This window comes from Pogona vitticeps, chromosome 4 (assembly GCF_051106095.1).
Source record: "Pogona vitticeps strain Pit_001003342236 chromosome 4, PviZW2.1, whole genome shotgun sequence".
Lineage (NCBI taxonomy): Eukaryota > Metazoa > Chordata > Lepidosauria > Squamata > Agamidae > Pogona > Pogona vitticeps.
In genome coordinates this window covers 7,627,777-7,655,538 of record NC_135786.1, presented here as the reverse complement: position 1 = coordinate 7,655,538, position 27,762 = coordinate 7,627,777, and the positions used below count along the sequence as shown (strand labels likewise).

The following is a 27,762-nucleotide window of genomic DNA, read 5'->3' as shown; positions in this document are numbered from 1 at the left end:
TCCTCCTTCCTTTCTTGTGGTGGTGCCAACAGTTGGTGCCACCCTGGGTAGGCGGCGTCTTATTCTTTACACGTGAGTAGTAACTGGCCCAAGCATTCTTCGTGCAGGTAAGCAGACCGACCAGGAGCTGGTGCATCTGGCAAGCCAGGAGCCATCTGGATGGCTGTAGCAATGACAATGAGCCAGGTAGGAGGAGGACAAGGGGGCTCATCCCTAGGAAAAATTAAGGACGCAGGAGGAGAGTTTGGCCGCCCCCTCCCTCTAATACCTACCAGCTAAGTCTTTTCTTTGAAAAACTGTCTCAAGGAGAGAGTTCCTAAGGATAACCAGAGCACTTCCCACACTCATGCCCGGGAACTGGGTAAACTCTGGGGATGGTATTGCCAGCTCAGTCCTTGTAACATGGAATAGTAATTTCAGTTTCAAGATAACGTCAATGCCATGAGGTCTATAAAGTTGTTCCAGGCAACAGATGAAACTCAGCTTTAGTCTATTATTCTGTCACCAACGTCCCTGCGCGAACTACTTGTCTGGCAGACATTTCAATGCCTTCGAATTTCAATTTTAAATGGTTTTTATTCTAATTGGGGTGTTTTTTAAACTGTTTGTACAGTGGTGCCTCGCTAGACGATGATAATCCGTTCCAATGAAATCACTGTTTAGCGAAATCATTGTCTAGTGAAAAGCATTTCCCCATTGGAATGCATTGAAACCTGTTTAATGTGTTCCAATGGGGAAGAATAGTTGTCTAGCGAAGATGGGCCATAGGAAAGCCGCTTTGCGAACCGCCGATCAGCTGTTTAAATCGCTGTCTTGCGAAGCTTAGGTCCCAAAAACATGACAGAAAAACTAGCTGGAGGAAGAGAAGTAGATAGGGTGCGACATGCAGAGAAAAAAGAGTTTGGGCAAAGAATAGGAGGAAGTGAAGTCACCTCAGGTAGAATCCTGTTCATATACAGTACAGTATATGATTGTCTAAGGGCAGTTTGTGTAAGCACGTGTCCTCTTAAGGCTCTCTTTCACACAAGTAAGCAAGTTCTGATTACAGCATCAGTTGCTCAAATAATGGGGTTGAAGGAAAGTCTCCCGGAGGAGAAAATGCTCCACAGCTTCTCATGTAGACACATAAAATGAGGAAAGGATTTGGGTCCCTGAGAACAGCAATTTATAGTCAAGGAAAAGGAGGCAAGAGGGACGGCTTGTAGACAACGGGCATTTTCAATAAAAGATAAAGCATTTAAAATACACTACAATTAAAATAGATGCTCTAAAAATTGCCATCAGAACCCAGAGTTATTATTTCAATTAAAAGCCTTTTGGAACAGGAAAGTTTTAACGTGGCTCTCTGCTGGAAGGTGGGTGGGTGAAGCTGCCAAAAAGACCATTTACTAGAGTTAATGGTTATTTTTCAATAAAAATTACACCAAGCCTTTTTCCTCTACAGCAAGGCAGTGATCCACTGAGTGATTAGGCATCACTCTTCACCGTAGGGTGAAACAACCCGAGTCAACCACATAATCTATTTTTTTGCACCACGAAATGTAGCCCCACCAACACAGGGCCTCAAAAAATTCCTTCAGAACTCTTGGACGTTCCTCTCCACGGAAATCTTTAGTAAAAGGCGAAAGATTTATGCGATCTGAAGAGAAACCAGAGTATACTTCTTCACCCTCACTTGCCAGGGTTCCAGGCTCTGCGACGGCCCATGAGGTCACGGCGACGCGCCCGACGCCTCTTGTTCCTTCCACCCCCCGGGGGCTCCAAGCTGGGCGAACCATTCCCCCCCCCGCGCTCCGCTTCCCCAAGCACGGAATTAGAACATCGCCCCCCAAGGTCTACGGAAATCCGGCGAAATCGGGCCCTCCGCCACGCGGTGCATCCTGGGCGCCGCCGAATGCAAATGAGCTCCCCGACGTCCCGCCCCTCCTCCTGCGGCTGAAGGGTTGAGAGAGCGGGCGAGAGGGCGGGGCTTTTCCCTCCCCTTCCTGCGCCCTCTCGCGGTGGCGGCCGGCATTGCAGTTGCGAACCCCGTTTTTCTCGGAAAACCCACCCACCCCCTCTCTGCCCGGCTGGGTCTCCTCGGAGTAGCCGTTTGCGGGCCGCCGCTGCTGCTACGTGGGCAGCTCGCGGGACGGCCCTCCGTCCCTGGCATTTCCCTCGCTCCTCCTCCTCCTCACCCGGCAGCAGCAAGATAGACTGCTCCGGAAGAAGGAGGCTCGCCCTGCAGAGCCCGACGCCCTGCCTGCTGACGGGGAACGGCTCTGTACCCGCCCAAGAATCCTGTGTATCGTTTCCAAGACTCACCCACCTTATCGGGCTGCGGGCTTGGTCAGCCTGGCCCGCTTTCCTCGGGAGCAATCCCCCACCCCACCCTACCAAAGCCAAAGAAAACTGGGCAGTCTGCAGGGTGCCACAAGACTCCTCGTTGCTTTGGCTGCCCCCCCCCCCCGGCCAACACCGCTCCCAAACGCCCACGGTCGCACTGGAGAGGTTGAGGGAAGGTGCATTCTGCACATGCTCAGGAACCCTGGGGCTGGGTAGCGATGCTTCGCGCGGCCCGTGACTTTAAGGCATGTCTTGGGGGGAGGCAAAACACATGCACAAACCCAGGCTGGCGGTGGAAGAGTTAAACAGGACGGGTCGTATTGCTTCTAATTGCAATTTTCCTTCCAGGTTGTGGCCCCGACACACACACACACACACACACACACACACACACACACACACACATTTAAGGCCATTGAGGAGAGGATGATGGCTCTTTCCCGCCTCGTAAAGGGTTAAATAATGCACGATTCATGTAGCATTGTAAAGTGGCACTGAGCCATTTTTAACGGTAGCAATAGTCTTCTGAAATGTAGGTGTTTGGTCGACCCTTTTTCTCTGCAGAGATACCCTTCTTCTAGGGGAAAAACATTCCCGTCCCTCAGAGATGACTCTCAGAGTTTGGGTTGAGAAATACAGGATCTGAAATTCCACCACAACACCCCCCCCCCAGTCCTGTGGGAGAATGGCTTTCCTGAAACTCTAAAAAAGGGGAAGAACGCAAACTTCAACACAAAAGCTGTAGATTTTTGCGACACTCTTAGACAGTGCAGGAAATTCAAAGTTTGTTTCCAAAAGGCGAGCTATTTTCTCTGGCTTGTTCCTTCTCGTCCTGCGATACCCACAGAAAACAATGGCCACGGATTTCTCTTTCCGTGCCCATAATGACTTGTGTAGTCAGGCAAACATCCACGGACATTTGTGAACGCCAGTTCTGTGGATGTGGCCCTGGATTCTTCTTCAGTATTGCAATACAAATCAGACATGTGACATGGATCCCTCATTTCTGCTAATGCATGCAATGCTATCGCAATAGCCTGACGGAGTCCTGGGCCTCCTGGCCCTTAAGTGTCCCAGAACGTCAAAACACTGGAGGTCTCCGTACCGCACAGAGCAAGGGTTTAAGGTAGGCAAAGTCCCTTCATTCTGGATTCTCGTAATGGGTGATGCTCTGAAGCTGCCCTCGGAGACATTTGAAGTCTGGCCTTCCGTCCGGATTCAGGTCCCAGCATTTACACATGAGACCGTAGAGAGTGGCTGGGCATTTGGGAGGGCAGAGCATCTTGAAACCCCTCTGGACTTCGTGGAAAACTTCACTGTTGGTCATACCTGCAAAAGGAGGGGAGAACGCTTTTGTTTATAACAAAAGTGGGTGCACAAAGATCGCAGCATTTAAAACCAGTCAGTTTGACCAGATGTTGGCATAGCTATCTGAACATATAAAATAAATATCTGAACATATGAAATGAATACAGTGGTGCCTTGTTGAAGTCGTCGTTAAGCGAAATCCTCATCAAGCGAAATTAAAAAGCCTATTAGAATGCATTAGAAACTGGCTAAAGCGTTCTAATAGGCAAAATACCTCATCGTAAAGCAAAGATCCTCCATAGGGCGGCCATTTTCTGGTGCCTGTCTTGCGAAAAATGCCTCCTAAAAAACAGCAGGGGGGGCATTTTGAGAGCCATTGGCCATTTTGGAAACCATCAATCAGCTGTTGAAAAAACATTGTTTAGTGAAAAACGGTTCGCGAAGCAGGGAACCGATCATCGCTAAGCAAAAAAACCCACAAAAAACACATTCAAACATCGTTTTGCAATCGCTTTTGCAATTGCAAAAACATCGTGAAGCGGATTCATGGGGTAATCGTCAAGCAGGGCATGACTGTAGTTATTTTATAAGAATTATTATTATGCCATGGATCAAGTGAGGGTCCTGTGGCTCACTTGCAGGGCCCATGTCTTGATGTAGAAGTTTCTGGGTTCAAGTCCTGACATCTCTAGGTAACGCTGAAGAATAATCCTGCCTCAGCCACTGGAGACCATACTGGTTTACATATAACAATGATATGACTTGGTTTAAGGCAGCTGTTTACGTTCCAAAGGCTTGCACAGTATAATAAGCAAAACATCCCAGTTCCAAGTAGCTAATAATCCCAACTATATAACAAAGGTTGTGGGCCAGGGCTGTCCAAAACATTTTGCAGCCTGAAAATAGTCTAAAGCTTATCCCGCTACATCTAGTTTTGAGCCACTTTACTTTCTGTTCCTGGAAACATACTACTCTGCATGTTTAATCCACCAAATCTGAAACAGGTTATGTGTCTACATCCTTTTAAATCTGAAATGCCCCTCTGGCTGATATTGGGTTGCAGCTCCGTCCCATTTCCCAAAGCCAGCATCATCAGTGGTCTGAGCGGTGATGGAAACACCAGTTTGACGCCACTTGGAAAATCACACTTTGCCCCTCTTCGGTCTGAAACCCCAACCACACTGTTTGCTCCCAGAGACTGAGTACCTGGATATGGGTTCTGGCCAAGGGTCACGATTTCATAGAGGAGAATTCCAAAAGACCAAACGTCAGACTTGACTGAATAACGGCCATGGGAAAGAGCCTCGGGTGCAGTCCATTTGTAGGGAATGCTACTGGAGTAAGACAGATAAACGTCATCCTGCCAAAACAGAAGTATTGCCTGTTAGGTAAAGTTTCCCCTTGACATTTAGTCCAGTCCTGCTTGACTCTAGGGCACGGCGCTCATCCCCGTTTCCAAGCCGTAGAGTCAGCGTTTGTCCGTAGACAGTTTCTGTGGTCACGTGGCCAGCACAACTAGACACAGAATGCCATGACCTTCCCATTGAGGTGGTACCTATTTATCTACTTGTATTTACATGCTTTCAAATGGCTAGGTTGGCAGGAGCTGGGACAAGCAACGGGAGCTCCCTCTGTCACGTGGATTTGATCTGACGACTGCAGGTCTTCTGACCTTGCAGCACAGAGGCTTCGGCGGTTTAACCCGCAGCGCCACCACGTCCCTATTGCTTGTTAGCTGTGTAATAAATCCTTGTGGACCATCTGCAGTACTATTTACCCGCTCAGAATTTCCATTATGATCTATAATGCAATTATTTATTTTATTTATATGCAGCTTCCCCCCACCTTCCTCAAGATGGTTAACAAAAAATTTAAACGGTCTAAGCCACAAATAAATTGCCTTTGAAGACCTCCAATTAAAAACAACAACACACCCCCTCAAATGTTACAAATTTTGGACAACATCCTTCGTATCTCTTCCTTTCTCTATGGCAAGCAAACGAAGAATATGTTAGAAAAACTATCTTTAAAATGCAAAGCAAGATCTTCAAAACACATGAACCAATGCACTATTTATCCTTAGAGTGAACCATAGACATCAGCATCTCTAGACGTCAAATTATGCATTACCTTTGTGCAGAATTCCTTTTAGTGTGCAGAACCCAACTTTTAATTAATCTGCCTGGCTAAAATTGGGATGACTGCTGATGTCTGACATACACCCGGAAACTTGTGCAATATTTTGGGCTACCTCTGCCAACTTCCACACTCTTCCCCCATTTCAAGGCCGGCTGCCCTTTGTTGCAGGCAGGTGTGAACATACCTTGACAAGCCTGGCCATTCCAAAGTCTCCAACCTTGCAGAAGTTGTTGTCTCCCACGAGGATGTTCCTGGCAGCCAGATCCCGATGGATGAAATTTTGCGACTCTAGGTAGCACATCCCGTCTGCCACTTGGGAGGCCATGTCTATCATCTCTGTCATCTGGAGATGTTCTCCTTTGGGTCCTGAAATGAAGTACGGTGCAACGCTATGTCTACTGCTGGACCAACTGAGTGGCTTAGGCACGTGGCTTTGGAGCCAAAAGTTGGGAGTTCGATTCCCCCACTGTGCCTCCTTCTCAAGAGGCTAGGCTCAGTGCTTCCTGCCAGCTATACAGTTCTAAGATTATTAAGAACATTCTTCTGTCGCCCCCAGTCTTTACTAAAAGTCACTCCCTTTCATTGTGACAAATGCAAGAACTGTTGACTCTATGCATAGACCTGAACCTATATATAGAACATCAGATTGGCCTTACATAGCGTAGGATCTATTTGCACAGACTTTCATTCTAGGGAGTCTACATACAAACTAATAGATTGACTCTACAGAAGCCTATAGACTCTAAAAATCAATTCTACATATAGACTGTACGTTCATCAGAGACTACATACGCTAAAGTTTCTGGTCAAAGGTGCAAAGATCTGTGTTTTTGGACTACAACTCCCAGATTTTCCCAGGCATCATAGCTCCAGGCTGTGGTTATGTAGACCAGATTCTACATGTAGACCAACACAGCCATATTGGCTAGGAGATTCCGGGGCTAGCAATACAAGAAATAACTAACTTTTCCAAACTCAGATTGGGGCCCAGATTGCCTGTGATTGCCCTCTATTTTAAGAGATGAGCCATAAATTCAAAAGTGCTAGCTGAAGAGGAGCTTGAAACCAGCATGCAGGTTGCAGTTATTTCCATCTAAGAAAGTAACCTGGCTTCTACACCATCATCTGTGTGTGAATCTGGGACATTAATAACAGCATATAAATTTGGAACTACCAACAAGAACTCTGTGCACAGCCTTGAAAAAGATGATTTATCATCAAGTTTGGTTTTTTGTTTTGTATTCTTAATGGATGATTAAAAGGATCGCCTGCTCCTGCATTTGTAATGTTCCCAACTATGATACAGACACATACAAGATCATGCACACAGTCACACTGAAGAACGCCGACAACTTGGAGAGCCTCATCAATGAATAAAACCAACCAGCAAAAAGGTCCCACCTCGGAGAACTTCAAGGAGGCTCCCTTTGCTCATAAACTCTGTGACGATGTAAACGGGATCCTCAAGGGAGGAGATGGCATAGAGGGACAGGATGTGCTTGTGTCTCAGCTTCTTCATAGCTTCGATTTCGTTTCTGAACGTGTCCTGGTGCGTCACGTCAACTATGGGACGGGGTGAGAAAAAGACACCATGTAGGAAGGCAAACCATGTTGGGTTTACCCAGCATTTTGGGTAAAAGGACAGATCTTAATGACAGAAAAACTAGCTGGAGAAAGAGAAGTAGGTAGGGCGCTACATGTAGAGAAAAAAGAGTTTGGGCGAAGAATAGGAGGAAGTGAAGTCACTTCAGGTAGAATCCTGTTAATATACAGTACAGTGGTGCCTCACAAGATGAATGCCTCACGGGACGAAAACCCCGCAAGACAAATGGTTTTTGCGATCGCTATGGTGCCTCGCAAGATGGCTTCTTCTATGGCTGTGCTTCGCAAGATGATTTTTTCCCCAAGACCGATGCCTTGCAAGATGAAAAAATTGCATTCGTCTTGCAAGGTTCCCATAGGAATGCATTGCAATGCATTCCTATGGGAAACTGCTTTTCGCAAGACGATTTTTTCACAAGACAGCGCTACTCGCAGAACGAATTACATTCGTCTTGCGAGGCACCACTGTATATGATTGCATAAGGGCAGTTTGTGTAAGCGCGTGTACTCTTAAGGCTCTCTTTTGCATGAGTAAGCAAGTTCTGATTACAGCATCAGTTGCTCAAATGATTGTGTTGAAGGAAAGCCTGCCAGAGGAGAAAATGCTCCACAGCTTCTCATATAGGCACATAAAATGAAGAAAGAATTTGGGTCCCTGAGAACAGCAATTTATAGTCAAGGAAAAGGCAGAACACACGAGGCTGAAACACAGATGCCCTGGCTGGGCCCAAATCTCTGTCTCTCACTCTAGTCTCTCTCCCCCCCCACAAAGGCATATCGTCCCAAAACTGGGGTAGGGAACATCTGGTAACTCTCTACTTCCAATGTTCTTGTGTGACCCCCTAGCCTTGAGAAAAGAAGACTGAGGGGAGATAAAAGATCATCATAAAGAGGAAGGGCAGGATCCATTCTCAATCATCCCCAGAGGGGAGAACATGTAATAATGGGCTCAAGTTACAGAAGGCCAGATTTTGGCTGACTATCAGGAAAAACTTCCTAAATGTTAGAGCAGTATGACAACGGAACCAACTATCTTGGGAGGTGGTGAGCGCTCCGCCACGGGAGGCATTAAAGAGAAAGTTAAACAGTCATCTGTCAGATCTGCTTTGATTTGGATCCTATTCTATGATTATAAGTCTAGAAAAGAGTAACAAATCAAGCAACACATATACTCAATAGGGCATGGGTACCGATGGCCAGAATCCTTTTATTTGTATAGGATGGCAGAAGTCAAATAATAAAAATCTCAACAGCAAATTGCTGCTAGATCTGCTGTGGATGCCTGTTGCTTACCAGTCGTACGTCTTGGCACATGAACAGAACTATCAGCTCCTTAACTAACTACTGTTGACGGTGGAGACGTATACTGTAACATCTGGTTTATGATAATTGGTGTGTTTTAAGTCATAAGCTTTTGGCTGTTGTTTGGCTTTCTGGTTTCAGATTTGCTCACCTTTCCGGTGAGTAGTGTGTGTGTGTGTGTGTGTGTGTGTGTGTGTGTGTGTGTGTGTGTGTGTGTGTGTGTGTAAGAGTTATAGTGTGCCAAGACGTTCACTAGGCCAGCTGAAGCAATGGCTATACTTGGCCCTCACACCCTGTTTCTGAGGTGTGGCTCATGGGCTTTGACTGGAATTTCCAGTTCCCTCTTCAAGGGAAGAAAGGAGGGTGAGAAACTGAAGCAAGACGGCTGTCATATATGCTGGCTGACTTCCATGCCCTTGAAATCAGGAGCAGCAAACAGGCTAGCAGGCGATGTAAGGCACTTGCCAGGAACCAAGAAATATCACTCTGATTGCTGAGTCACTAGAAACGTGCAAACCCACACTTTGATGAGTCACATTTCTAATGAAGTTACAGAAGGGAGAATCTGGGGAAGAATTTATCCCCTGGGACTCGCCCACTCTCAGAGTTTGCTTGCTATGTCTTGTCTCCTCCAGGTATTAGTTAAATAAGAACATCAGAGGAGCCCTGCTGGATTAGGCCAAGGGCCCCTCTAGTCCAGCTTCCTGTATCTCACTAGTGGCCCCTCCAGATGCCTCTGGGAGCACACGAGACCACGAGAGACCTGTCTCCTGATTCCCCCTCCCCTGCATTTGGCATTTTGAAGTTATCTTCTTTTTAAGCCTGGAGATTATACATCCCCGTCAAGGCTGTTCCCCTGCTACGGACATTTCCTCCAGGAATCTGTCCCATTTCCCTTTTCAAGGCCTCTAGATGCCAGATGCTGTCACCGCATCCTGTGGCAAGGAGTTCCACAGACTAACAACCAAATATGGATGGTTGTCTCTGAAGCTTTCTTGTTTATATTGCAGCTGCGGAGAGGAAAAGGAGAAGAAGCACAAAAGAGGAAGGAGGGAGTAGAGAGAGGTTGCAGATGCCCGGAACCCATGATATTTTAAGCAGGAAGGTGTTAGCAACCTGAATCACCTTGAATTTGGGGCTTTCATGGCAGTTGAGAAAAATAAGCTTCCCTTGGCAATCGTTAAGAGAAGGCCCCCAGTTCAAGGTCTTACACCTGCCGTGCAAGTATATTTTTAGAAAGATCAGGAAGCAGGTGATGCAAACAGCCACTGCACCTGAGCCTGCTGATGGTCAGTGCAGGAAATATTGCCTAGATCAGGGTGGGCCAAAGGTTCCCTTCCAGATGCTTCCAGGTGCATATCTGAGCATCCCTCACTATTGCTTTTGCTTGGATAGGAGTGATGGAAGTTACACTCCACCAACCTCTGGAGGGCCACACTTTACCCAGTCCTGAGATGGACAAATTAGCCTGACTTGTGGGATTTTGGCCACCGCGCTTTGAGCATGACAGTCTTAAAAAAAAGGAACGTTTCCAAATTTTGGAAGAGCGTTTCTAATGCCAAGCAAAACTCTCACCTCTAGTGAGCACTTTGATTGCAACTCTGACTTTGCGTTTCCAAGACCCCTCGTAGACGTCGCCAAAGTATCCAGAACCCAGCTTCCTCATCAGGATAAACTCTTCCTTCGGTCTCTCCCAGTTATCCCAGTGAGGCATCGGCTTTGGCTCTTGCTGGAGTCAACAAGAAATGGCAGGAGTTTCACACATTATATAGGTAGAGAGTATCAAATCCCCAGGACGAGACATGGGCACGAACCGCCAGTTCCCACCGGTTCGTTTCTCGGCCAAACAGGGTGCCCAATCAGAGGCAGCGGCCTGGCTTCCCAGTCCTGCCTCCTCCGAATGCTGCCTCTGATTGGCCGAGAAATGAACCAACCCAAGGTGATGAACGTCTGGTCTGTCCCTTGTTATACCCAGGATTATCAATGTGTTTACTGTTGTTCTCCCTCCCTCCCTTCTCACCGAATTACAGCGACTGTTCCACTTGGAGTTTAGAAACATTCCTTTAAAAAAAATCACAATATTTGAGAGCTATAAACCTAAAAATATTTCTAAGCTTTGGTTTCACTATCTGTAAGGGGTAAAGGTTTGCTTAATTGCTCAGCAGTGAAACCACACAGTAGTTAGGACCTATTTATACAAATGTATACTTCCCACATCTCTTGGTTTTAGATCAGTTTAAGAAATATACAATGATCTCAGAGAATAATCCAAACTCTGCCAGCTCAGATCAACCAGCAAAGAGGGGTGAGGGAAGGGGGTAGAATAGAGGAGAAACTAGACATCAGTTTTAGACCGGAAACACCTGCCCCCCATGCGAAAAAGAAGTCAGGCCAGGTGAAGGCAGTCCTAAATCATTTCCAACATTTCCAAAGATGATAGGGGTACAGATTCTGTAAAGGCCCAGCTGGCCGAAGGCTGGCTATCACCGGTCCGTAGCCACGCTGACCACTTAAGATGCTTTTATTCAATATAGCACAGCTACATTTACAACCCTCGTTTTCAGAATTTCTCAGCTCCCAAGCTAGAAGGTGCTTTTGAAAACACATGCAAAGCACGCTCTTGGAAAGGTACAAAAAATATTGTAATACTAAATGCTGGAAAAGCGAGAAGACACAGACTAGCTAGCTAGTTATTTTCTTAGCAGCTGGAAATTCTGGTTAGGCTGGTCAGATTCTAGCTGACGGAGGGTCAAACTGTCCTTCCTTTCCACTTTCCCAAGTATTCCTCTTTCCAGTCTCAAAGGGCAAGTAAAGTACTTCTGGTTGATAACTGAGCACCAGAAAAGCTTACTCACCAAGATACTTACACAGCCCTGAATTAAGAAGCCCCTTTTGCTTTGACTTTACTAAGTGGTTCAGTTCCAGTGTCTCTTTCGTTGTCAGGAATAAAAATATTGACTTAACCTACAAGGTTATTTTAAGGATCCCATCTAGAGAATGTGTATGACTTATCTGGACAAGCATAACACAGAATGTTATTGCTGAATTATCATAATTAGCAGTTGGAGCTGGTGCAGAAGTAGAGAACTGAGTTAAAAGTGGCCTATAAAGCCATCGACTCCAACCCCCCCTGCTCTGTGCAGGAATCCAAATTAAAGCAGTTGATGTGACAGAGGGTTGTTCAATTTTCTCTTGAATGCCTCCAGCATTGGAGCACGCACCACCTCCTGAGGTAGTTGGTTCTATCATTGTACTGCTCCAACATTTAGGGTATTTTTCCTGATATTCGGGATAAATCTGGTTTCCTGTAGCTTGAGCCCTTTATTACATGTCCTGCACTCTGAGATGATCAAGAACAGATCCTGCCCCTCCTCTGGATGACTAGCTTTCAAGTATTTGAAAAATGTTATCCTATCTCCCCTCAGTCTTCTTTTCTCAAGGGTAAACATGCCCAGTTCTTTCAGACTTTCCCCCTAGGGCTTGGTTTCCAGCCCCCTAATCATCCCTGTTGCCCTCCTCTAAACTTGTTCCAATTTGTCAGCATCCTTCTTAAAGTGTAGTGTCCAGAACTGGACGCTATACTCAAGATGAGGCCTAACCAGTGTGAAATCAAGGGAAACTATTACTTCATACGATCTGTAAACTATATGTATGTCAATCTACAACAATTCCAAGATGATTCGTAGTATAACTGAGTCAAGTATCCCCCATCTTGATTCCCCCCGCCCCCGGGTGTAGAACTTTGCCCTTATAATCCTGTTGACTTTCATTTATTTTGCAAGGAGGAGGTGGTTCCCAGCTCGGCACTTACCTTATAGCAAGGGGTCAAAGGTTTCAGCCCATGTGTGAGACCTTTGTCTCTGTAATGCTCAAGGAGGGAGGGTATGTCGGGAAAGGACCGAGAAGGGTTCATGTAGAAATTGCCCTGGGCATTGCGCCAGATCATATAGTGCCTCACCAGTGAGTCATCTCGGACTGTGAAATCACGGAAAAAGAAAGTTGAAAAAATGAGATGGGGAGAGCATCCAAGTCATTACAGGTGCCGAGATCTTCCTGTTCCCGTAAGAGTATGCACTTAAGTAATTTAAACAACATCATATAAACTTAATCAACAACAACAAAATTTGCCATGTCATCTGCAGTGTTGGTACTTGGAAAAGCTTCTACCTGAGTGACTGCCTGGCCCTGGATGAACTTGCCCAGATTTTTGTGACGGGTTCCCTAGGATTTGTTGTCTCCCCTTTTACAGGGATGGCGAAACCACTTTGGGTTTTAGTCCAAACTTTAAAGGAACTATCCAAGGTCAAATTTGTGGACGACACAAAATTGGGTGGAATAGCTAACACCCTGGAGAACAGAAACAAAATTCAAAATGATCTGGATAGACTGGAGCATTGGGCTGAAAACAACGAAATTTAACAGGGAAAAGTGCAAAGTCCTGCACCTAGGAAAAAGAAGCCAAATACAAGGTTATAAGATGGGGGATACCTGGCTCATCAAAACTATGAGCAAGAAAGATCTTGGGATTGTTGTAAATCACAAGCTAAACATGAGCAAAAAGGGTTATGAGGCTACAAAAAAGGCAAATGCTAGTTTAGGCTGCATTAACAGAAGTATAGTTATCAAAATCCTGCAGGGTGCTAATTCCCTTCTATTCAACATTGGTTAGGCCTCACCTTGAGTCTTGTGTCCAGTTCTGGACACATTTCAAGAAGGCTGCTGACAAATTGGAACAAGTTCAGAGGAGGGCGACAGGGATGATCAGGGGGCTGGAAACCAAGCCCTTTGAGGAAAGACTGAAAGAACTGGGCCTGTTTAGCCTTGAGAAAAGAAGACTGGGGGAGATAGGATAGCATTTTTCAAATCCTTGAAAAATAGTCATCCAGAGGATGGGCAGGATCTCTTCTCAACCATTCCCAGAGTGCAGGACACGCAACAATGGGCTCAGGAAGCCACATTTTGATTGAATGTCAGGAAAAACATTCTAACCGTTAGAGCAGTACAACAATGGAACCCATGACCTCGAGAGGTGGTGAGTGCTCCAGCACTGGAGGCATTCAAGAGAAACTTAGACAACCACCTGGCTGATTTCCTTTGATTTGTATGCCTGCATCGAGCAGGAGGTTGGAGTTGATAGCCTTATAGGCTCCTTCCAGCTTCACTCTTCTTTGATTCTATTATATAATTCTAAGGCGCTGAAGCTATTTTTGGAATGTTTGGACTAAAATGCAGAGTGGGTCTGCTGTCCCTGGAAAACCAGTCAAAATTGGACCAGAGTCACAATTGGATGGGGCCTCAGAGGGCCCTGATAGGCGGTCTCTACATTTCTGAAGAAAAGGGAGTGGTAACCACCTTTTCTGTTGTGGCAACTGGTCTTTGCAACTCCTTTCTGAGGAAGGTTTATCCAGCACCATCGCTCTCTCATTTATTTTGTCCAAACCTTTCGAGATTTTCACCTGCTCAAGCTTTTAGTTCTGTCCTTATTTCATGCTGGATTTTCAATGTGGATTTTATCCTGGACCTGTGTTTCAGCATGTTTTATTCCATGTTTATTCCAAAAGATCTCCTGTATGGAGAATTAGTGCAGGAAAATCGCCCCAGAGGGAGACCACAACTGTGATACAAGGAGATCTGCAAGCGGGATCTGAAGGCCTTAGGAATGGACCTCAACGGATGGGAAACTTTGACATCTGAGCGTTCAGCATGGAGGCAGGCGGTGCATCGTGGCCTCTCCCAATTTGAAGAGACTCTTGTCCAGCAGGCTGAGGCAAAGGGGCAGTCCCGAAACCAGCAAAATCAGGAAGCTGGACAGGGGACAGATTGTATTTGTCTTCAGTGTGGAAGGGATGGTCACTCTCAAATTGGCCTTCTCAGCCACACGAGATGCTGTTCCAAGTCCTCTATTCAGAGCATGTTACCATAGATTCTCGAGACTGAAGGATGCTTAAATTCCATGTTTGTGTTCTCGTTTGTCAGCTTCCCCAAGAATCCAAAGTGACCAAGAAGTAGTAGCAATAAATTTAGTGTAAACATGAAAACCAACAGTGTTTTCTTTTTATCTGCATCTGTTAATCTAAACCCAACGGAAAAGGGAAGAACAGCCTTACCTGACAACACGTACTGAGCACCCTTTTTCTCGCTGACACGAATCAGGAAGGCCCCAGTTTTATTTTCTTCTGACATCAAGCGGTGTACTGTTTCAGAACGGGACAGCTGCCCAAAAAACCACCTATGGAAGAAGGAGGAGGAGGAGAACATAATGAATGGAGTGGCTGATCTGTTCAACCCAGCATTTCCCTGCCCTTAACGGCCATGGATGCCCAAGCGAGACCCACAAGCAGACACCTACGGCTGTTTGGTTTGCTAGCAAGTGAATATGGAAGTCCTAATCAATAGCATGACTCCTCAACATATTGATTAAGAATGAACTGGTAGCCCGTTCTTCATGTATCCAAGATGACCATGCCTAAGATGAAGATACCAGCAAGCTTTGGAAAATCCCACTACTTGCATGAATGAAGGGAAGAATAAGAAGTCGTAGAGTGGTAGAACAGCTAGGGAGCACTGAGGATGCTCGGCGACTATAGATCTATTGCAGTGAGGGGTCGAAAAAATCCAGGGGATTTAGGACAGAGCATCTTGGAAGAAGCTGTAGCTTACCTGGCTGGCTAGCAACACCCCTTGAACAAGTTACTAATCATGGTGGATGGGAGTCAGTAGTTCCCAATGTTTTTTCAAGTTGCAATACTCTTCTATAATAGCCAAGTAGCCTTTGATGCCCTCACCATATTTGCATAAATAGGCTTTATTTAAAGAGGTAAAGTCATCCGTTCTCAGAAAGCAGAGGTTTATTTCCTGCTTCCCATAATATGCATACACACTAACTTTAATATCCAGTCCCGAAAGCCAAGGAAGACATTATTTAACAAGAGCTACAGCACCTGGGAGGCAGTGGAAGACAGGAGGGCCTGGTGTGCTCTGGTCCATGGGGTCACAAAGAGTTGGACACGACTTAACGACGAAACAACAACAACAACAACAACAACAGCAACACCTGTAAGGTGACTCGCAACCCTCTAGGAAACACTTTGTGACCCTCTTGGGGGTGTGTGTCACGGCCCCCAGATTGGAAAATACTCTTCTAGGAACTGCAGTCTAAAAACTAAGTTTGCTACTTTTTTCCTTGGGATTCTTCCTGTTCAGTGTCTCTCTGCACTGCAATGTTCAGTTGCAGACATGCCCCAGGGAGCCACAATTAATAACCATTGACAGTTGGACACTCCTATAATATGACTTTATAGGAAAATGGAACGTGTGGTGCTCCTTCCCTCTCTAAATGGACCCTAAACCTCTCCTTATATTTTCAAAGAGTGCATGTGGTCAAACGCCTGCTTGTTGGAGTTAAAATCTTTTCAAATTTTCATTCAAACTCCCAGGGCAACTTACAAGAAAACTGGAAAAACGAGAAATGGCAGTCTAAATCCAGTTGGTACTCAGCAGGGCTAATGAACAAATGGAACTTGCTTTCCAGAGCATCACTTAAAAAACAACTGCTGTTCAAGACAGCGGAACAGATGCAAGAAAAAGAAGTAAACCTAAAGGGACCTGTGATGACAGGACTGGAACTCCCATCATCCAGGCTGCCTGGGACTGATGGGGTATAGAGTCCAACAACAGCTGGAGGCTTTAAGTAGACAATCCTGTTGATTAAAAGTCTTGGGTAAGTCAAAATGGTTCTACGTGGCAGCAAAATGGTATCAGAGGCAGCATCAAGGAAGCCTTACAGAGAAAGGTGTTTGACAGATATGGTATCTGACTGGCAAGGTGGTAGGAGGTGAAGGGGAAGGCCTCCAAAGGTGGTTCACCAGATTCCCAAGAATCTAGTTTCTAAGCAGTCTAGGAATGTATGGAATCAACTTGAGGGGCCACAACAGCAACAGTAGCATTTTGATAAATACTTCCAAGGTGCAATATCAAAACCGGACACTAGGGGAGGCCAGATATTTTTTCTAGCAATATATCAGCTAACGTAATGAATTACTTGTGGAATCAGAGCAATGCCAGTAGTAGCTGCAAACTAGTGACAGGGGAGAAATGAGTAATACAACGGGCCTTTGTGTTATGACGTCATAAGGGACCTCTTCTACAGGTGGAACTTGGAAAAATGCCTCCTCGGATTATCTTTACGCAATTCTCCAACAGCGTCCGCTTCGCAGAGAAGGTTCGGATTATTCTCCTACGCATACAGTGTAAATTCTTGCATATGGGAGTAGACTGGAAAATGCTTTGTTGCTAGCATTCAAGAATTTTTAGAAACCCTTTTGGCTTGTAGAAATTAAATCTCTGAATGGGGAAGGATCCGCTTCTTCTCAAGAGGGTGGACGGGTGGGAAGAGAGCAAGACGCCATGAAGTGGACGGCATCTGTTTAAGCAGGCATTGCTTTTCTCAGTCTTGGGTGACCGCTTGCCCCAGCTGAAATTCCTTCCTCAACCCAAAAGCTAAATCAAATTTCTGTCTCCCTGTGCCTGCCTTTTGGATGATGGGTCATGCAGGATGAACGGAAGCAATGGGCACTGTAGTCTAGCTAGCCGAAGGCTGAACTCAGTGAACAGAACCAACACATTTATTTGGCACCTAGTCAGCAACAGCATAGGAACAGCACGCCACCGCTTAAATGAATAAAAATTGTGAATAGCATTTCATCTTTTAACAGAGATGGGCATCATGAGAGTGCTAATCCCCCTACCAGTTCTGGCCTGGGGTGCTCTTGTGCCTCTGAACAACAACTTAACCTGCAGAAATCAGCAGATGGAATGTTTTCACAGTTTGGAGAGGAACTCAGTTGTGGTTACTTTTCTGCACCGGCGTTCAAGGCATAGTTACAAGCTAAAAAAAGTTGAGAGGAGGGCTTGAGCCTGCAAGCTTAGTGGTGTGCAACCCATAATACTCCTCTCTCTGTTTGTGTGGATGCCGTAAACAGTTCTCCTTCCCAAGTTACAATGCTCAAAAGCCCTGTTTATCTAGTTGAGAAACAATTGGCTCTCCAACGTTCAAATTTGGTGGTGCAGGAATGGAAACCAATCACATTCATTTTAAAGCAGAGCATGTTTTGCTTTTGGTGAGGGGGGGAAAGCTGTACACCTTGTTTCTGCCTTATACACCTTGTTTCTAAGGTGGCCAGTGATTTGGAGTGGTAGTGATGACCCCAAGTGGGTTCAGGGCACATGCCAGGGTTCCCCTCCAACCCCAGGAAGTTGCCCACTCCTGGTCTAGGGGCATCAACCCATATTATCATTTAGAGCATCACTCTTTATCCTTTTACCCTGTGCAGACACTTTGGTTCCCGTGCCTGAAATCCCAGGAATTCCGCTTCCTAAATCCATAAGCTTTCTAAAACTGCTTTCAAATCAAGTTTCTAGTCCCTTTGGTCAGGAAAACAAGCACAGGGTACAGTAATCTCTCAGAAGTGCAAGGCAAAAGGATGAAGTTTTCTCTCGTGAAAATACAATCTGCTCGTAAGCTTTGCTGCCCTTCCAAAGACCAGCCGAAATGTGTCTGGACTTAACCCGCACATGAAATTCAATGAAATTTTATTCTCAAAGAATTCAGCAAGCTGAGGATTAAGTACACAGAAGTTCTCTATTATTAATATTTTACCCACCTAGTAAACAGTACTTACGGTTCTGTCTCCATAGACTCTTTTTTGGCTAAGTAGTTGAAGGGGACGTAGCCTTCCGCGACACACCTGCCAGAGGGATCCAGCTTCCTAGCCCAATACCATTCTTCGTTCTTCTCAACCACCTGGAAAAGGTCTCCTGCTTGGAAACTTAATTCGTTCTCCGTCATACCTTTAAAATCCCACATACTGATGTAAACCCCGTTTTTGAGTCTTGGAGGTGGTTTCGGTTTGGAATTCATGATGTCAAGTCAAAAGAAGTCAAGTCCAAACAATGGGCTAGGTGGAAAAATATTTTCTCTTTCTGAATTAATTTTTTTAAAAAAAAATCACCACCACCACTTCCCAGGCAGAAAACCGGTCAGGGTTCGCCTCCGTTGCAGCCTCTCCTGACGCAAATCCCGGAAAGTCTTTGTAATAACTCAGCCGAGGTGTCTTATCACCGGTGCCAGATCAGAAAGAGGCTGCCAGGAGGAGACTTTGCGAGAAAAGGCTTCTCTACTTCCTTTTTATGAGATTGCAATCATAATATATCCCAGCCCCACCCTGGGGTTGCTCCTTAAACAGACAGTGGGAGGGGGGAAAAAGGGAAGGAGGTGGTGGCAGCCGAAATGATGTGAAATCTCCACGACAACTTTGGAGGTCTGGCTGATGGGATCCCTGACTACTCGTCATGCCGGGTATATGTTCCTCTAACACGGGAGACAACATGCCTCTTGTAGATCTCTCACTGGTAGAGCGCAGGGAAGTGAGAGGTGCTATCTGTCGTACCTGTGCACCTATCAGTGTGGTGATGTGAAACAGATAACAGGGCTCCTGGGCCTTTAATACTTGTAAGGAAAAAAGATTTTCAGCAGGTATTATGGCTTGCATGACCAACTTCACCTGGTGGGGGGAACTCTCTTCTTCCTCTTTTGGACTACAGTTCCCAAAAATCCCGCATCCCACAAGAAATATTTTCCAGTTCTGGATTAAAGGTGCATGATCCCAGTTCTGTTTTCCATTTTCCCCACTCTACCTGTATGGGCTGTTGGTAAGTCTTTGAGTCTGAGAAATCCCCGAGTCGACTTAAGTCCAACTTAAGCACACAGGTTCTCACTGTAAACAAAACTTCAGCCTTGGGCGACCAGGTGGCAAACAGAGGAGGGTTCCTGCACCTCTCATAATTTCTGCTCCTCCCATAAAACTAAAATTTTTCAGATACTGACAAGAGAGCATCTCAGTAGATGTACATACTGAAATGTCCACGTCTATATACCTATTAAAGGTTCAGTTCCTCTGTCCTCTTTTTAACCCAATCCATGGCTTTAGATGGGGTGTGCGGTAAATTATGACCGAGGGGTCGGTCCTTCCCAATACATATTCACTTGGTTTCTTCTGGTTCTAAGTGAGTTTTAAAGATTTTAAAACTAAGATTTCTCAGAAACGCTTTAAAGACTCATTTTATCTTTTAATGAAAAGGTGTTCTTGAACTGTACTTACACAGCGTTGCCTTTTTACATGATGGCGAAAATCCTCTTGCATATCTATGGAAATTGTGTAACTTTGGGAAGAAAATTGCCCCCAGCTAGGACATCGCTGTAGACATTATCAGTTGCACACGGAATCCCACAGCTCGGTATACAACATATAAGGTCTACGGTGATTTCTTAAGTTATGGCAATTCATCTCCCAAAGTTATGCCATGTGTTTTACCCCAGTAAAACTAGGAAAGTGGATTTGGGCCTATGCATTTTCAAATGGTTCTCCTCTCAGGCAATTGTATTATTTCTTGATGCTGAATTTTCTAAGTAAATCCCAGTGGGAAGACTACATTCCACACAGTTTGCTTAAGAAACATATTATGATGGATATATTAATCATGATTTCTCTGGGTGTTTTTCAGTATGCAGGGGTTCTGACTCCTGAATTTAAAAAAAAAAACCTGCCAGAATACAGTTGTGCCTCGCTAGACAATGATAATCCATTCCACTGAAATAGCGGTTTAGCGAAATCATTGTCTAGCGAAAAACATTTCCCTATTGGAATGCATTGAAACCTGTTTAATGCATTCCAGTGGGGAAGAATCGTCATTGTCTAGCAAAGATCGGCCATAGGAAAGTCGCTTTGTGAACCGCCAATCAGTTGTTTAAATAGCTGTCTTGCGAAGTTTAGGTCCCTAAAACACCCGTTTTGCGAGCGCAGAGGGAGCTGTCAAAATCGTTGTCTAGCGAAAATTGGTTTGCGAAGCAGGGACCAAACATTGTCCAGCAAAATTCCCCCACAGGAATCACTGTTTTGAGAATCGCTATAGCGATTGCAAAAAAATCAATGTCTAGCGAAAAAACTGTCATGCGGGGTAACCGTCTAGCGAGGCACCACTGTAATTACAAGAAGGAAGAGAAAACAGTTTGAGGAGAAAAAACAGGATTGGCTTTGCATGTGACAGGACTGGAATGTGCAAAACCAGTTCTACTGCCAAAACCATTCTCCTCAGCTGAGTAATCACTCTCAGAGCTACAATATTCTTGTGTTATTTACGCAGCTTTAGTCATCCCGCATCTAGGTAATTCCTTTGGTCTATTTATTTATATCTTATAATGCAAATATATGTTTTGTTCTTTCAGCCAAACTACAGAGAGCTGATAGAGAAGATTCTTTCACGGCTAAAAACTTTTTGCTTTGTTTCTAAATCTGTGTGCATACCTTTTTACCTGTGGTTGATAATGTTACGACTGTGACGAAGCAACAATAACAGAGAAAAGAGAGATGGAAATCTAGAGCAGTGGTTCTCAGACTGGAGTAACCCAGATGTTTTTGGACTGCAATTCCTAGAAGCCTTCACCACTAGCTCTGTTGGCCAGGATTTCTGGGACCTGCAGTCCAAGAAGCAGTTGGGGACCCCAGTTTGAGAACCACTGCTCTAGAGAACCCGAAATCTGTCCATCCATGGTTCAGCGTTAAACATTTCTTGCAAGTTCCTGATGAGGATTCATGATGACTTCTCTCCGCATATACCCTTCCTGCAATCTTATTCATTGGTTTGCGAGTATTTTCCAGAGAAGTAGCCTTATTCGTCTGTCTCAACATGTTGGCAAAGTTAAAGGGGACAAGGGCAAAAACAGAGAGAGACAGAGGAAGGCAAAATATCGTGGCATTTAGTTTCAGTGTGAGTTTTTGGGATTTCATGTCCACAGACTGAAAATACGAGGTCCTCTGTATTTACACATATCTCCATGATTAAGTGAGAAGGATATGGATAATTGCAGAGGGGCAATGGCTCATTAACACAGGAATCAAACTTTTTAATTAGTTGAATTAGCAGGTCCTGGGCAAGCTGATAAACTGCATGCGAGTTAGACTTGGTAGTCACGAAGTTGCTAAGAATCTTCTGGGTCAGAAGTCAGATTACGTTAAGGGAGACCACTATTTTACAGCCATAAGGGAGTGCAGAAATGTGACTTACTAAGAGGTGTAGCGTGCTAAAAACCCTTGGTCCCTATCTAGGCCCTCTGAGATACACTGGAACTTTTTTATGAAGCCAGCTCATCTCAGAGTGCATTTGCACAGTTAAAACTAGTGTGCCCGTTGAACCTGTTCCTGGAGCCGTCTGATCTGGCCAAGTGACGATGCCTTAATTGCATCCAGGCTGGATTACTGTAACACCCTCTACGCTGGGCTGCCTTTGGAAAGTGTTTAGAAACTCCGGTGTGTCCAAAACACAACAGCCAGGTTGCTCACTGGGGCTGATCACAGGGATCACAAAACCGCCCTGTTACAGCAGCTCTACTAGCTGCCAATCCATTTCCAGACAGAATTCAAAATGCGGATTTTAACCCATAGAGCCCTAAGCATCTCAAGGACCACATCTCCCTTTATAAGCCTGCCTGGGAGTTTAAGGACATCGGGGGAGGCCTTTCTCTTGGTCCCACCACCCTCCCAAGTGCATTTGGTGGGGACACGGCAAAGGGCGCTCTCTGTGGCTGCTCCTGGACTGTGGAACTCCCTCCCACTGGAGGCCTGCCTGGCCCCATCTTGGCTGTCCTTCCCCAAGCAGGCAAAGACTTTTCTTTTCAGGCAAGCCTTCCCTGAGTGATAGATTATCTGGTTGTATTGAGTACAGAATGGAGTGTTGTGCCTTCTTGCTTTGAATGTTTCTGGTGTTGATTCTGTTCACCATTTTAGTGGTGGTATTTGTTTGATTCTTTTAGTATTTAATATTTGCACACTTACTGTTTTGAGCTTTTAAACACCGCCTTTTAATGATGCGAGCTGGGTCCTTTTTAGGAGAATGGGGTTTGTTTAAAAACATTTTAAATCAATCGATCAACAGATGTCTTCTGTCTTCCTCTCCAGCTTCCCTTTGTAATAAGCCCCCACCCACCCTAACTTGTTAGTGTCTTACTTTTATATCCAGCCCTTCCTTTAAGAACACTCAAGAAAGTGTTGGGGGCTCTCCCCAAATTAATACCCCCCCCAGGTCACTCACACTTCCAAGGGGATTTGAATCTGCCTCTTCCCATCTGTATGTCAACATCCTAACCCACTCGGGAAACCTCCCACCCACGATTCCTCCACAGCTGTTCTCAATATCTGCCTCTGCTTGCTCTTTTCTTCCCTCCCCCTCCTCACTTTAAGAATGAATGAATGAAAACCTTTGCCAATCGAATCCCCCCGCCCCCCAACTTTCCCTTGATTGGCATAGCTGGAAACCAATGGAAAAACCAAGCGTGCTCAACCCACTTCTTTGGCAGAGTTTCTTTATTTCTTTTTTTGGGGGGGGGGGGGAGGATTATTATTTTTTAATATATATTTTTATTTTCCTTGTAGAGTAAGGTGAGGGGCAGCTGGGATAGGGATACCCAGGGAAGGTGTGGATTTGGATGCATTACAAATCAGTATTTTTCATGGTCATTCTATACATTCTCTTCTAGTAACAGTTGCAAAGTTTCTTGTCCGTCTGCACCAGCAGGAAAAGTCACTCAAGGCTTAGGAAAATGTAGACGGTGCCTCCCCCCACCCCCGCAGTGATGGAGTCAACTGGTAACTCTGATTTAACCCTTTGCGAGGCGCGAAAGAGCCATCATCCTCTCCTCAATAGCCTTCAATGACCCCTACCCACTCCACTCAGCGTAGTCCTCCCCCCCCCCCCCGCTGCTTTTCCCTGCTGCACGGGGAAAAACCTGGCGCGGAGCTCCGGAGCGGTTCTCGGGGGACGGAAGGATTCCGCTCCGGTGAGGTGCCGATCCGGGGAGGTGGACACAGCTGCCCCCCCCAAAAAAGCAGGGTGACTCGAGAGGGAAATACCCCCCCCCCCCGGCGCCGGCCGGCCGGCCTGCGGATGGGAAATACACGGCGGGGAAGCTCCTCCCCGCTTTCTCGCAACGCCGCCAGGAGTTCCGTTTCTTGCAACCCGCCGTGATGAAAGGGGATTTCGGCTTTCACAAGTCTCCTCGGCTGCCGGGAAAGGAGAGGGGTTACCGATCGCAGCGTGACCTACGGAAGGATGGGAGTGGTAGTCCAGGGCCGAAGAGCCACAGGGCCCCGATCCCCCTCAAAATCGGGGCCACAACCTGGAAGGAAAATTGCAATTAGAAGCAATACAACCCGTCCTGTTTAACTCTTCCACCGCCAGCCTGGGTTTGTGTATGTGTTTTGCCTCCCCCCAAGACATGCCTTAAAGTCACGGGCCGCGCGAAGCATCGCTGCCCAGCCCCAGGGTTCCTGACCATGTGCAGAATGCACCTTCCTTCAACCTCTCCAGTGCGACCGTGGGCGTTTGGGAGCGGTGCTGGCCGGGGAGGCAGCCAAAGCAACGAGGAGTCTTGTGGCACCCTGCAGACTGCCCAGTTTTCTTTGGCTTTGGTAGGGTGGGGTGGGGGATTGCTCCCGAGGAAAGCGGGCCAGGCTGACCAAGCCCGCAGCCCGATAAGGTGGGTGAGTCTTGGAAACGATACACAGGATTCTTGGGCGGGTACAGAGCCGTTTCCCGTCAGCAGGCAGGGCGTCGGGCTCTGCAGGGCGAGCCTCCTTCTTCCGGAGCAGTCTATCTTGCTGCTGCCGGGTGAGGAGAAGGAGGAGCGGGGGAAATGTCAGGGACGGAGGGCCGTCCCGCGAGCTGCCCACGAAGCAGCAGCGGCGGCCCGCAAACGGCTACTCCGAGGAGACCCAGCCGGGCAGAGAGGGGGTGGGTGGGTTTTCCGAGGAAAATGGGGTTCGCGCCTGCAATGCCGGCCGCCACCGCGAGAGGGCGCAGGAAGGGGGAGAGAAAAGCCCCGCCCTCTCGCCCGCTCTCTCAACCCTTCAGCCGCAGGAGGAGGGGCGGGACGTCGGGGAGCTCATTTGCATTCGGCAGCGCCCAGGATGCACCGCGTGGCGGAGGGCACGGGGGTGGGGGGTAGGCGACGTCCTAATTCCGTGCTTGGGGAGGCAGAGTGCGGGGGGGGGAGAATATGGGTCGCCCAGCTCGGAGCCTCCGGGTGGGGGGGAGGACAAGCGTCGGGCGCGTCGCCGTGACCTCATGGGCCGTCGCGGAGCTTGGACCCCCGGCGGGAAGCAGAACAAAGGTATACTCTGGTTTCTCTTCAGATCGTATAAATCTTTCGCCTTTTACTAAAGATTTCCGTGGAGAGGAACGTCCAGGAGTTCGGAGAGAATTTTTTGAGGCCCTGCTTTGGTGGGGCTATATTTCTTGGTGAAAAAAAAAATAGATGATTGTATTTGTTAAGGTTTCTTCGCAGCGATCCAATTAGAGCACGATGGAGACTGGAAGGTGCCTAATCAATTTTCGCGGACGGATCTGCCTTATTGTATAGAGAAAAGGCTCGGGGTACAGTAATTCAAGGAAGCGAACTTTCCCTTTCCTTCTTGAGCTGGGGGTACCCAAGAGGCAACGCAAAACCAAAATTATTTATTTCCAAGTGCCAACACAGCAATTAGATCTGAAGAGTGAGGTTCCAGCTTAGAAAGAATAACTTGTACAGTTGTTTCAACTAACTGTCATGGTTCGCCTTCAAAGAAAAAAACATAGTAACAGAACTTTCAATGACACCAAGGCTGTTTTATTAAAAAATAACCCTTGTTTTGACGAATAAACCCCTGGCTTGGGTCCTGGATACTTGAAGGACCCCCTCCTTCCATATGAGCCTACCCTGCAGTTAAGATCTAGCCAGGGGGCCCTTTTGAAAGAGCCATCCCTCCAGTAGGTAAGAGGGATGGCTTGTAGAGAAAGGGCCTTTTCAATAAACGATAAAACAATTAAAACAATCTAAAAATTTCCATCAGGACCCACAGCTGATATTATTTCAATTAAAAACCTTCTGGAACAGGAAGAGAAGACGACTCCCTGGAAAAGACCCTGATATTGGGAAAGTGTGAAGGCGAGAGGAGAAGGGGACGACAGAGGACGAGATGGGTGGACAGTGTCATCGAAGTGACCGATATGAATTTGACCCAACTCCGGGAGGCAGTGGAAGACAGGAGGGCCTGGTGTGCTCTGGTTCATGGGGTCACGAAGAGTCAGACACGACTTAGCAATGAATGGCTATTTTTCCATAAAAATTGCTCCAAGCGTCTTCTCTACAGCAAGGTAGTGATCCATCCCAGAAAGACGGGTTAGGCCTCCTCCAGTCTCTATCGTATACTCTGGCTTCTCTCCATCAATGACAAACCTAGACAGCATCTTAAAGAGCAGAGACATCACCTTGCCAACAAAAGTCCGCATAGTCAAAGCTATGGTTTATCCTGTCGTGATGTATGGAAGTGAGAGCTGGACTTTAAAGAAGGCTGACCGCCGAAGAATGGATGCCTTTGAATTGTGGTGCTGGAGGAGACTCTTGAGAGTCCCCTGGACTTGAAAGAGAACAAACCTATCCATTCTGAAGGAAATCAACCCTGAGTGCTCACTGGAAGGACAGATCCTGAAGCTGAGGCTCCAGTACTTTGGCCATGTCATGAGAAGAAAAGAGTCCTTGGAAAAAAGTTAGGAAGGTGTGATGGCAAGAGAAGGGGAGGACCGAGGATGAGATGGCTGGACAGTGTCATCAAAGCGACCAACATGAACTTGACCCAACTCCAGGAGGCAGTGGAAGACAGGAGGGCCTGGCGTGCTCTGGTTCACTGTTTTAGTAAGAGCCAGAAATCGCGGAAAAGGATTGGGAAAAAGCCTTAATAAATGCCATCATCTATTTTTTGTACCAAAAAATGTAGCCCCACCAAAGCAGGGCCTCAAAAAATTCATTCAGAATTCCTGGACGTTCCTCTCCACGGAAATCTTTAGTAAAAGGCGAAAGATTTATGCGGTCTGAAGAGAAACCAGAATATACCCTCTTGCTGTTTCCCGCCGGGGGGCCCAAGCTCCGCGACGGCCCATGAGGTCACGGCGACGCCCTCACCGAGGCTCCAAGCTGGGAGACTCATCATTCCCCCCCCCCGTGCTTCGCCTCCCCAAGCACGGAATTAGGACATCGTTCCCCCTCCCCCCAAGGGCTGCGGAAAGTCCGGCGAAATCGGGCCCTCCGTCGCGCGGAGCATCCTGGTCGCCGCCGAATGCAAATGAGCTCCCCGACGTCCCGTCCCCCCGTCCTGCGGCTGAAGCATTGGGAGAGGGCGGAGCTTTTCCCTCCCCTTCCTGCGCCCTCTCGCGGTGGCGGCCGGCATTGGAGGTGCGAACTCCGTTTTCCTAGGAAAACCCAGCCCTCCCCCTCTGCCCGGCTCGGTCTCCTCGGAGTAGCCGTTTGCGGGCCGCCGCTGCTACGTGGGCAGCTCCCGGGACGGACGGCCGTCCCTGGCATTTCCCCCGCTCCTCCTCCTCCTCACCCGGCAGCAGCAAGATAGACTGCTCCGGAAGAAGGAGGCTCGCAAAGCAGGGCGAACCCCGTTTTCCTTGAAAATAAAATGTGTCTGGCCGCTCAAGGCCGCCCTTCCCCCCCGCCTTCCTGCGCCCCGGCGCTCCTCCGACTCCACGGATCGCCCCACCTCTCCGGACCTCTTGTCGGCTTCCTCTTCTATTGCTCTTTGCACCTTTGCTGCGCTGACGCAGCCGCGGCAGGTCCGGGGACGCCCTCTGCACACGCTCAGGAGCACCTGGGCTCTTAGCTCTCTTTTCCGAAAGAGGACCGTCCGGGGCAAGAAGCGGGGGCGAAAGCGAGGCAACTGCCCCGGGGCTGCAGACGGGGGAGGCGATCGTCCCTTGGTGGCAGGGCTCCGGGGTTGGCCTGGTGGGTCGGAGGGAGGTCAGGGGTCCAGAGCCCCTAAGAACCAGACCTTGCCTTTATTACTTGGGTCAATTTTGAGTTGTTGGGCCCCATGCAACACACGTGTGCGGTCCTAAACCATTTTGGGGTGGGGCTTGGCCCTCTCCTCCCTGATAGCTCTGGAGCAACTCTCTGGGAGAAGGTCAGCGGCTCCCCTCCTTTCCCCGATGACTTCC

At 47.1% G+C, this 27,762-nt stretch overlaps 1 protein-coding gene and 3 non-coding genes across 4 annotated transcripts; 1 reads left to right on the top strand and 3 right to left on the bottom strand.

The window, feature by feature from the left end:
• Window positions 1-1,543: 1,543 nt before the first annotated feature.
• Window positions 1,544-1,659, bottom strand: LOC140707207 (U5 spliceosomal RNA). Its single transcript, XR_012087129.2, has one exon. It is a non-coding gene; the product is annotated as a U5 spliceosomal RNA (small nuclear RNA).
• Window positions 1,660-2,745: 1,086 nt separating this feature from the next.
• PTK6 (protein tyrosine kinase 6) lies at window positions 2,746-20,270 on the bottom strand. The gene is made up of 8 exons (XM_072996729.2): window positions 18,357-20,270; window positions 14,784-14,905; window positions 12,488-12,651; window positions 10,252-10,405; window positions 7,174-7,335; window positions 5,957-6,138; window positions 4,840-4,993; window positions 2,746-3,654 (listed from the first exon to the last, which is right to left on the bottom strand). The coding sequence occupies exons 1-8, from the start codon at window positions 18,593-18,595 to the stop codon at window positions 3,467-3,469; spliced, it is 1,365 nt and encodes a 454-aa protein (XP_072852830.2). The 5' UTR covers window positions 18,596-20,270; the 3' UTR covers window positions 2,746-3,466.
• A 4,630-nt stretch (window positions 20,271-24,900) lies between these two features.
• Window positions 24,901-25,016, top strand: LOC140707209 (U5 spliceosomal RNA). Its single transcript, XR_012087131.1, has one exon. It is a non-coding gene; the product is annotated as a U5 spliceosomal RNA (small nuclear RNA).
• A 1,522-nt stretch (window positions 25,017-26,538) lies between these two features.
• LOC140707208 (U5 spliceosomal RNA) lies at window positions 26,539-26,654 on the bottom strand. Its single transcript, XR_012087130.1, has one exon. It is a non-coding gene; the product is annotated as a U5 spliceosomal RNA (small nuclear RNA).
• Between the last annotated feature and the right edge of the window lie 1,108 nt (window positions 26,655-27,762).